Source organism: Eumetopias jubatus, unplaced genomic scaffold (genome assembly GCF_037043125.1).
Source record: "Eumetopias jubatus isolate StellerSeaLion01/CBP00866 unplaced genomic scaffold, mEumJub1_p1.0 scaffold_15, whole genome shotgun sequence".
NCBI classification, from domain to species: domain Eukaryota; kingdom Metazoa; phylum Chordata; class Mammalia; order Carnivora; family Otariidae; genus Eumetopias; species Eumetopias jubatus.
In genome coordinates, this window is record NW_028274821.1 from 89,961,592 (window position 1) to 89,972,587 (window position 10,996).

At 49.8% G+C, this 10,996-nt stretch overlaps 1 protein-coding gene across 5 annotated transcripts in view; it reads left to right on the forward strand.

Moving 5' to 3' along the window:
• The window catches only part of NUP214 (nucleoporin 214), a 101,565-nt gene extending 90,829 nt beyond the window's left edge, over nucleotides 1–10,736 (forward strand). For all 5 annotated transcript variants that reach the window (XM_028090580.2, XM_028090579.2, XM_028090581.2 and 2 more), the window contains 5 exons: nucleotides 1,518–1,670; nucleotides 5,875–6,046; nucleotides 7,989–8,128; nucleotides 8,960–8,984; nucleotides 9,509–10,736. In XM_028090580.2, the coding sequence (XP_027946381.2) occupies nucleotides 1,518–1,670; nucleotides 5,875–6,046; nucleotides 7,989–8,128; nucleotides 8,960–8,984; nucleotides 9,509–9,542 (524 nt within the window). In that variant the 3' untranslated portion in view covers nucleotides 9,543–10,736. The remainder of the gene's footprint in view (nucleotides 1–1,517; nucleotides 1,671–5,874; nucleotides 6,047–7,988; nucleotides 8,129–8,959; nucleotides 8,985–9,508) is intronic.
• The last annotated feature ends 260 nt before the right edge of the window (nucleotides 10,737–10,996 follow it).

A 10,996-nucleotide genomic window follows, 5' to 3' on the forward strand; every position in this document is an offset into this window, starting at 1 on the left:
ATCCCTCTACAAAAGGGAGATGGATAATCCCGTGGTACCGCATATGGGGGTGATGAAAAGGAGCTCGTGAACCCCTCCCGCCGTCAGTGTCTGGCACACTCCTAGCCGGCCTCTCAAACTGCTAGCAGGAGTTTCACAGAGCAGGTGACCATGTGGTGGCCTGGGGCTGTGTGTATTGGTGCCTAGAAATTCGAGGTGGTCATGTCCCTGAGATAAGGCTGTTCACTTCCTGGATCGTAGACCAAGAGCATTGCAACTGGAAGTATTGACAGTCGCATCTCACGCGGGGGTGGGGCTGGCAGCAGAGCAAGATGGGGGGCCTTGGGATTGACGGGTTAGTGGCGGACCACCTCTTCAAACAACTGGACTTTGAGAGTGACTTGCTCCCCTCCACTTCTCTCCATCACCTTCCCGGAGAGCACCTGATCGGTGTCGGGGAAGACCCGCCCGTGCAGATGCTTGCTCTTCTCACTTGGTGATGTGGGACGCACTCTCCATTACCCACTGGAGCTTATGCCTGTGCCTTTGGGCCTAGACCCTGTTTCAGGACAGCTTCTCCCTGCCTTCTTTGCGTGCAAATTTACTTTAATAAAACCCATCCAAACACAGTGGGGAAGTGTGAGTTGTCCCTCCCCTCTCCCCCCAAAAAAGGGTGAAAGAAAAATTCCTGCTAGTGTGCTGTTTGTGTTCCCAAGTGCTTCTGTATATGGTTCTGGCTACTTATGTGTTACCGGTCAGATTTGCATTTCTTGTAACCGACAAAACAGTTCTTACCCGTCTTGGTTTTTAGGAGTTAGTTTCCTTTATTCGTTTCAGTCTTGGTGTGGCTTCAGTGTGTAGAGGGAGTGACCCACCTAGATAAGCATCTGAAAGGTCAAGGGCTTCACTGAACCGCTTAGGAAAAGGAAATCAGACTGGAAGTCTTGCTGCCTCTTAACGTCCTTCAGAACATCTCTAGCTCCCCTCAGATCAGAGTTAGGAGCATCATGGTTTTTCTTGTTTCGCTGCCATTCCCTGAGCAGATCGGGCAACAGCAGACATGTCCATCCTGACTATAAAAGCAGGAAGCTGGAAGCCATTAAGCTTGCTCCGGATTTGCTCCGACTTTTATTTTCTCTAGCTCGACAAAACGTGAAGTTGGTTTTCGTGTGAGGAGATGAATGAAACGGAGCCCTCTTCTTCAGAAGAAAACCGTCTCGTGGGAAGCTGGTAGATAGACCTGATACGTGTGGGAGCACAGACACGTTTCTGCAAAGGAGCCTCTTCACTGGGCCCTGCTGCAGCTCCCCTGTATGGTGTGCCCATAGAACCCGGAGCCTGGGCTCCCAGAGATTAAGAACTTGTCATCAACATGCAGGCAAATCACAGGAGGTGTTCACCACAGCTCGGCTCCCTTGAATTCCAGACTTGTCACTTGCTTCTCCTCAAACACCTAGTTGCAGTTTCTTTTCTGTTCAGAGTAGATAAGGACATTCTTCTACCTCTGATCTCCCTCAACATGTTCCCCCTTTCTTTAGATACCTCTAATCTATTCGGAAACAGTGGGGCCAAGACATTTGGTGGATTTGCCAGCTCATCGTTTGGAGAGCAGAAACCTGCCGGCACTTTCAGCTCTGGAGGAGGAAGTGTGGCATCCCAAGGCTTCGGGTTTTCTACTCCAAATAAAACAGGTACTCTGATACTCATTAGCTGTGGTTTATTTTTAGGTGTATATTACATATGTGTAGATACCTGGAAGGAGATGTCTCTAGGGTGGCTCTCAAGAGAGTAGGATTGGAGTATAGATGAAGTGACTTTTTCTCCCCAATTCATTTTTATATTTACTGAGCATCTACTGTGTTCCTAACACTGTTCTAGGTCTCCGAGACATGTTAAAAGCAAGAATGTAAATATTCAGCAAGTGCAGAGCATCCAAAGTTAAGGAACATACAAGACAGTGATAACTAAAATATAAACAGGAAAACACCAGAGTCAGAGAAGAGCTTGGGTCCCATTCGTGGTCATGGGCAAGACAGGTGGTCTGCTTAGTTTTTATGTCTTTTTGATTTGTCCTCTTTCTCAAGTCACTTTTTTTTTTAACCTTTGAGCATAACATAAATAAATATATTACATATACGTGTCCGCATACAACATCCACTTATTGTAAGTACACAGCGCGGTTACTTCTCACGGGGAGAACACGCCAGTGGGATCAAGAGTAGAGAGCACCAGCAGCATTACTTTTTATCCCAGCATTACTTGTAAAGGATACATTTGGGAACAGTGTGACTTTTCTGTGATCATATACGACGTTTATAATTTCAGAATTTAAGGAACAATGCATGTTTTGGTACACAGACATATTTCATTTCTGTCAACTGCCTCTCTGTCCTCTTTCTGTCTCAGAGCTACAGAGGGTCTGCATTCCTGCCCCTGTTGTGTGGAAAATTGTGTGAAAAGACTTTTTTCCCCAAAAAATCACTGGCAGAGATGGTGAGGATGTTTGCAGAGAAAGGAGTTCTTTAAAGCAGATTCCCCATGGGGGAGCGGTCAGGATGCTTGTCCCTCGTGTGTTTGGGAGCCTTTGAAATTATGTGAGTTCCAGAGGAAGGACCCTCCTGAGGACCAGATGCGTAGGTGGCTCTGACTTAGGACCGCCCCACATTCCATGCCTGGAATCCCACCTTCTAGAACCTAAATTGCTGTGGTTTCCATGCACTGTGTTCCATTACGCAGACCTGTGGCTCGGGTGGCTTAGTCTTTGCCTTCCAGTTTTTGATTCTTCCTAGAATTTAAAATGCACTGGACATGAGCGTTGCAGCTTTATTTTGCCCCCAGCCTTCCTCACAGTGAAGAATTTAAAAATGAAAAGGTTACAAAGCTCTGGGGCCTAGCTAACAAAGAAAACATTTGACTAAGAAATTTTAATTCATTATTCATTGAGGCTTAATTTATTTTTTTTTTAAGGAACTGGATAATGGTTTGTTTTGTTTTTTGTTTTTGATTCATGTGGTTTTTTTATGTTCTTTATCCTGGAATCAGGTCCCAATTGACTTTGAGAATCTTATGCTTTTATTTTTTTTAGTCTTAGAGAAAATGTATCCTCCTCCCTTTCAGAATACTTTTCCTCTTTGATTGTTTGCCCCGTGAAATCCCTCAGACTGAAGACCGAGAGAGCTACAAGGGATGAATGAACCGGTAGCAACAAGGGTGACAGTGAGGGTGGAGACAGCCCATGTCCCCTGTGCTTCCAGCACTTTGGCTCTCGCTGTAGGACTCGTGGCAGTTCTCCTGCTGTAGAAGGAGGTGCCACAGAGTCCTGAGCATAAGGAAAGGCTGCTTTAAATAAAGGAGTCATCCTTCCTGCCCAGGCAGTGCAAATGCCTAGGACATCACGATTGGCCTTTTGCTCGAATGACGATGTTAGATGGACCATTTTTGATGGGTCTTTGGAAAATTCCAGAAGTGTCCATCCTCCCTCAGTACAGTTGCCTTAGGAAATAGTAGTGCTGGAGATTACTTGTCGGGGGGACAGAGGTGGGCCCAGACCACCGTGCCCAGCCCATCGGGCTCACCCCAGTTGTGGTAGAGGGAGGCAGGCTGACTCATGCAGTTAGGTGGTAGGTGCTCTCTTGAGTCACTCAGCCCAGTGCTACCACAATCAGCTGGCTGAACTTGGGCAGATAACATTCTCGGAGCCTGTCCCTCACCTGCTAGGTAGGCTCCCCAGGTGGATGAGGGGGGGTTAAGGCAGAGTGTGGTACAGCAGCTGGTGCCATACCTGGCACGCAGGGGGCCCTCAGTAAGTCAGGTATTTTATTATCATTGAGAGCGAATTTCTCTTTCTTCTGGAGAAGAGAATCGTGAAAATGTAGCATCTAATAAAATCAGGTCCTTCCTAGCATCAGGAGTGGGTTGCCTGTCTCCAAAAAATAATACCAGAGTGACCATTTTCCTCCTGTTTCACTTAGCTATGACCCAGGTTTGTTGTTTGGGGGCATATTTTGTGTGTGTGTGTGTGTGTGTGTGTGTGTGTGTGTGTGTGTGTGTGTGTGTTGTTGTGTATGTCAATGTAGTGTGTACGTGGGGTGTGTGTGTATATGTGGGGTGTGTATGTGAGGGTAGATGTGTATGCGTTGTGTGGCTGTGGTGTGTGTGCATGTGGGGGGAGGGGTGGCACACGTGTGTGTACGCATGTTTAATCTCCTCTCCCCTGTCCAGTTTACTTTCTGTATCATTGTGACTTCTCATTTTTCACTCGCCCTCCATCAAGAAGTTGGAGTAATGTGCGCAAGGCACCAGGTCCAGCTGCGTGTGTCTGGGAAGAAAGTGTAACTAGATCTGTGGTCGGTCGTAAATAATTCAACTGCAAGGGTTTTTTAGCACTTTTTTTTTTCCAGTCTCTTATATTTGTAACCCGACAGTCTCCATTATCATGGCTTGGAATTTCACTCAAGGTTTGAAAATCTAGAATGTTAACCCAAACATGAGCCTTAGCAAGAAGTATCTTCACTAGCAATGATAATAAGCATGTGACTGAATCACAAGATAACAAATAACGAAAGAATTCAGCTAACAGCTTTTCCTACCCAGAGTCTGATCTTTCCTGATCCAGGTAGCAGAAGCTTGTGGTGTGATTATGCTTATGTAAGAAGGCCTGATTCGTGTCTCTGACAGCAGGACTCACTTTCCACAAGGGGCGAGAATAGTGTCCCTGGTGCCCCTTTCCTTGTGCCGAAGCCACTGTCATTCCCTTTAGCACGTGGCTTCTTAAGCCAGTACTCATTTTAAGAAATACTCCTTTCTAGAGCACATTTCTTATACCAGTTTATTCCATTCTGTTCAGTGGACACTCACTGAGGGTCTCAGCTCATAGCCTAAAATGATGTACACAGAATCTTGGGGTTTGAGAACCCCCTCAGGAGCACAAGGAATAGTCAGAGAAGGGTGGCCAGGCTTCCCGCCCAGTGGGCATCTCTGCCAGTCCGAGGAGGCCATCTCGGCGCACCTGACCGTCAGCATGATGGCCTGCGCGTGTACCGGCCCCCCCGCCCCCTCTGCCCCTGTTCACGTGAGCAGCAGGGGACGTCAGGGGCTCTGGTGGCTCTCCTCAGGACTGCTTGATTGTTTTATCACATTTATCCAGCAGCCTTCCTCCAGAGAGCAAATTTGGTGTGCTTTTTTATTGAGGAGTAGCTCCTGACTGCACAGAGAAAACATTTTGTAAGAAATTCTGTGCAGAGAGACTGTGGAGAGAGATGTGAGAGCCATAAGGCTTTAAATAAATAAAAAGCCCCTGGCTGAGCAGCAGTGCCGTGCGCCTCTCCATCTCTTCTGTAACCCAGTTCATAGGTTCTCCCCGAGAGGAGACTTTGAGCCTCTGGCTTTATAATGTGTGTTTCCACACAGCTGGAAGCCTAGCCTGTGTCGTGATAGTGACAACATCTGTCATCTTTGACACCTGGGCCGGGATCGGAGTTTCCGAGAATGCTTTTTCAGTGAGGAGCCTCAGAACAGCGCAGTGGGGCTGGGAAGGGGTCAGAAATGCGCCAGGCTGGTTCTTGGTTCTTGGTGATAATCTGATGCCATGAGACTGGGAGCAGACACTTCCAGCTTGCCCATGGGAGGGCTCGAGGGTCTCACAGACAAACACGGGATCTGCTGGGTTCTTAGGGCTCCAAGGAGCTCCCCTGGTGGACACGACCCCTCTGCTAGAAATGGAGCGGGTAGTTTGGTATTTAGAAAGGCTTTCGCCCCCAGTCAGTTTTTTGAATTTGAATTTCTAACCTATTTCCCCTGTTTTCCTTCTTCTTTTGATTTGGTTTCTCACCGCTCATTGTCTTCTCTTCCTGTCTCCTTTCTTTTTCCCTGTTTGTTTGCCTCTGTTTTGCTCAGGTGGCTTCGGTGCTGCTCCAGTGTTTGGCAGCCCTCCTACTTTTGGGGGATCCCCTGGGTTTGGAGGGGTGCCAGCATTCGGTTCAGCCCCAGCCTTTACAAGCCCTCTGGGCTCGACGGGAGGCAAAGTGTTCGGAGAGGGTACTGCGGCTGCCAGCGCGGGAGGATTCGGGTAAGCCCCCCGGGGAGGGACCTGGGGACGGCCGAAAGCACAGGGCCCGGTACTCCTGGCTTGGAAAGACAGTTCTTGCGTTTTCCCTACTCTTGACTGAGCTGAGCCCCCCTCCCTCAAAATCCACGAACAAGTCAGTCCACGATGCCTCTTCCTCCCTGAGGAAGGCTCGCTTCTTCCAACCCAGACTCTGTCAAGTGTGCGGGTGGGCACCAGCTGTGTTGCCATCGCCTGAAAACATAGAGTACTGGTTGGCAGGCCCCTGTTCTCCTGGTGGAACTACAGGATGAGTTAAGGAAAGTCCTGTCCTGGCTACTTTAGAGCCAGGCCTGCCCCTTGTGTGGTGACTTCTGTCAGGAGATTCAAGATGAATAGTTTTTGCCACATTCTTTCCTCTTGGGACTGTTGTGTTGTCAACCCATTGTCCTTGAGCAAACCACTCCTTGTGTCCCTTGTTCCACTTGTGACCCCCAGAGGGGGTATTTGGGTCACAGTCCCAGGGACACTGGACACTGACTGGGCCCCCCTGCACATTTCAGAGTCTCCGTGACTGTTCAGCTTTCAAAGCTGCTCTTACTGCCTCGTGCACATCCTCCCTTGAAAATGCCATATTAGGGATTGGCTTTTAAGGGCCCCAGAAATTCAGTCTGGTTGCCAAAACCTCAAGGCGAAAATAGCCTTCACCACACCACAAAGTCACGATAAAATGCCTGTGGTGATGACTACAAAGTGCCTCGTTCAGAGGACATATTAGCATCTGAAGTCACCGTCTGGTGGACCTGGCCCTGGGCGCAGGACATGGGATGCGTAAAGCTCGAGACGCGGGGAGGGGGTGGGAGCTTTGTTTGGGGGAATGGTCAGGGTACTTAGGGTGAGTCTTGGCGAGGTGATAGCATCTTTATCTTGAAAGTAAACTGAAGTATGTTTTTACTCATACCCTTTCCCTCCCCATGAAAGATGCTGGTGAGGAAATGCTGGCAAGTTTCCAGAAAGTGAGCGAGTTGATAGATTTGCTTCCTGGATTTCATGTAGAGACTAATGGTTCTTTTAAGTTTCCCCCAGGAAACCCCAAGAATTAAAGTTAAGGAAAGCTTTTAAAGGAGAGTTGGGACCAACTTTTAACTAGCATTCTTGGCACGTTCCAGTGGACACTGATGTCTCCAGTGACCACCCAGCACAGAGTCCTGCAGAGTTGGAGGGTTTGGGTTGACTGGGAATCTTGAAGTTTATTTATTTGAAACCTGCCAGTTTCTTTACTAGTAGAAAAGTGTCATGTTCTGCCTTGGCGGGGGGAGCTCACCCACATAAATCCTGACTGTCTGGTTAGTTCCATTTTGTCAAAGACGGCTGACAAGTGCTGACTCGGTTATGAGAACTCCAGAAGAGCCCATCGCCTTTCCCCAGGCCCCTGATCTGCCCCTGACAGATGTCTGAGGAGCTCCTGCTGTTCTTGGGAAGCCTGGAGCAGGGGTAGGAATAGAGCAGGACCAGTCAGGACCGCTTCAAGAGTCTGCTTCCAGAAGACCCCTCATCTTGTTGTGAAAAGTCAGTAGATCAAGATCCAGAGAGGAGCTGAAGACAAAAAACTGGGGGAAGAAGGTTGTCAGTAAATGAGAAATGCTAAAATGATGGGATGAAATCCAAGAATTATTGGAGATAGAGCAAAAAGGGTAGTGCTGCTTGATTTCCAGATGTCCTGGAATTTCCAGACAGTGGAGTAAAGCTAATACCCTGGACTGGTTGGTTTTCGTATTGAGTTCCTGTCGTCTTCTTTCCCAAAGCTGAGATTTGCTCTGGGCTCTAGCCTGCTCTTTCTGAGAGGCCACTACTTTGAACCAAGCATGTCCCCTCGATTTGTGTGTGGCGGGCAGGCCAAGGCCTCCGGGCAGCAGGTGCCTGTGCGGCCATGCAAACCACCAACTGCTTTTTGCCTGGAACCTAGGTTTGGGAGCAGCAGCAACACCACATCCTTCGGCACCCTTGCAAGTCAGAATGCTCCGACTTTCGGATCACTGTCCCAACAGACCTCTGGTTTTGGGACCCAGAGCGGGGGATTCTCTGGCTTTGGATCAAGCGGAGGAGGTAGGTGACCAGACATGGTTCCCTCCCGTAGTCCCTCCTGCCTTCTCTTTAGTAAACACCTTCCCCCACCTCTGCACCCAAAGAAATGAATGATTTTTACCTGGCGATTCAGTTTAGTATTTTGAAGGCTGAAAGTGGGTGAAAGACAAAATGTTCTTCTTAGGCTTTAATTAGATGTGTAACGTTGTGCCATTTCTTACCAAAGAAAGACATAACTGCCTTGACTTTTCTCTCAAGACAAGAACCCAAAATAATAGTTGTCTTACTAGACCTTGGTTTTAAAAAAAATCCAAGGCGGCAAATGCCAACAATAAGCTGTAGAGACTTGATGAAATGTCTTTGATTTGTTGCACCCTCGCTTCTTCAGATAGTGGAAGACGTATATTCTGCTTTTTGTCCCTACAACACATTTATGAGGCACAGAAGCCTGGCATCGTTGTTGTTTTACAAGTGAAGACAAAAACCCCATGGGGCCCATTTGCCCAAAGGGCCAGAGAATGAGCCACAGAGCCGGGCCTAGAACCCAAGTGTCTTGCTTCTCCCAAGAAGCAGCAAGTGGATGAAAAGAGAAAAATATGATTTCGTAATGAAGGGGGTCCATGTGGCCCCGGGCAGCTGAGCGGGAGGTGCCGTGCCAGGGACCCACTGCTCACAGTGGGTGCCGGGGAGGGAAGAACCCTGAAATGCCAACAAGGCCCCTCACCTTCCCTGTGCCACCCAGCGGGGCTCTCCATGGGGAGTGAAGGGAGGGACACGGTGGGGCCTGGGGCACCCCTCCGCCTCTCAAGAGTGTGCGTGCTCACTTCCCTCCGCCCTTCCCATCTTTTTCAGGATTCAGCTTTGGATCATCCAACTCGTAAGTACCCACCTCCAGTTTCCAGTCATTAAATAAGGAGGGAGGAGTGTGTGGTATGTGAAAACACTACACTACTGACTTCTGCGCTGTTTGTACATTTGATCTGTTTTTCCTGTTTTATAAGCTTGTCCTGGAAGCATGGGGTTCAGCGGCAGGTTTTGGGTTTCGTGGACCTGCTGATCTTGGCAGGACTATAGCAGGAGGTGCCCAGCCTGGCCTCCTCGAGGGCCACGCGTAAGAGAGAGGAGTGTGCCTTCTGATGAACAAAGACTGGAGGGCGGGACCCGAGAGATGCTGTTCCTTAGTTCCCTGTTAGTGTCTCAGAAGCTTCGCTTCGTGCTCCCTGCAGGCCTCCAGGCCCATCACCAAGTCTTACATTTTGATCCTCACTCTGTGCTGCTGTGTGGAATTGCATGACATTAAATTTTCAGAGTCCCGAACTTGGCCCACGGGCAGTTGCATGAGCCCCGAAGCCCTTCCTCAGAGCATCGCTGATCTGCCTGTCTCCCGGCGCTTCCTTGCAGGTCTGTCCAGGGCTTTGGTGGCTGGAGAAGCTGAGTGGGCGTCGGTGTTCCTTTCAGTTCCCGTGACCAACTACATTCTCAGCTCCTCTTCGCTGAGCCACACTGGAGCAGTCCTTTCCCGTGAACATTTGCGCTAAAACACACACCCAGAAAGAAACAGCAGAAACCAAAACTCTATAGAGATGCTTGATTGCTTGTTTGTTTTATTTTCGATTTCGTGTTGGTTGTCGTGCCCCCCCCCCACCCCCACTATTAAACTCTGGTCTGTTTCCATGCTGAATGTATGTGGGTTATGTCAGGTCACAGCCTGGCAGAGAGGTTTCCTCATCGCTGTGGCTCTGAGAAACCTTCCTGGCCTTCCGCCAGCCAGCAGTGTCTGTCTTCAAGGATGGCACCAGAAGTTAGCAACGCAGGAGATGGATGCACGCAGAGGGTGGGCAGGAGCTTCTCCCATGACCCGCTCTCCCCTGCCTAGGCCCTTGCCCAGGGAAGAGGTTGAGTGCTGGCCAGCTACCTTTTTGAGGCCATAACTTGGTATCTCCTTTTCGTGCCCTTGCTGCTGTTGGGTATCAGGACCCTTGAGGCACCAGCCTTGTGATTGGGTGGAGGGCCAGGAACTCCCTCACGCAGGCATCAGCTGAGTTTCAGAAGAGCTCGTGGCACCTTAAATTGAAATACAGGTGGCCCTGAGACGAGCATGGAAAAGAGGCAAGTGGGCGCTGATGACAGGGACGCTGCCCTTGGACCAGCCCCGTCAGCTCGTCTGCTTGGTTTGGCTCTGGGGGCTGTGTGTCCCATGGCTGATTTCTTCGACTCTGGAGAGGCGTGATGGAGAAGAGCGACTTTATCTCCAGTGACCGTGACACTGGTCACCATACCTGGCCTGCTGCCTGTGAACCGCAGTGCAGATAACCCTGGGGCAGGCCTGGAGCCGAGCCAACACCACAGTCACGTGCTTGCCGGCGTGGCGGAGGGACCCCAACTTCAGTCTTATCAAAGCACGTGAAGTGCAGTAGCTTTCAGGTCTGGGCATGTTTCACTTCTTGGGCCTGTGGTGTCCTAGGCAGTTGCCGACAAACAAGGACTGCCTCACATCCGTCGGGCAGGGATGCGACCATGCATTGGCTCGGGTCGTGGCAGGGGAGGGTCAGGAAGGGTTGTCTGGAGTTTTACATATTGGAAAGTTCTATTTTAAAAAGTTTTAATAAAAGTTTTCCATGTGACTATATCTGTCCCGTGACAGTGTGGTCTCACTGGTTCCGTAGGGGCAGGTGGGCGTGGGGGTGGGACCCCTGTGCCACAGCCCGCTCTGTCGTCCTCTGCGACACTGGCCTGGAGGTTCTGTGTGAAGTACAGGCCCTCGAGCCCCAGTCCTGCAGACCGTGGCTCGATAGTCCTGAAATTGGGCCCGGATGCCCCCAGGGCATTGGGCTCCCTGGTTCTTAGGCCCCTCAGAAGAGGAGTATCATCGTGTGGCACTGTTGGGTT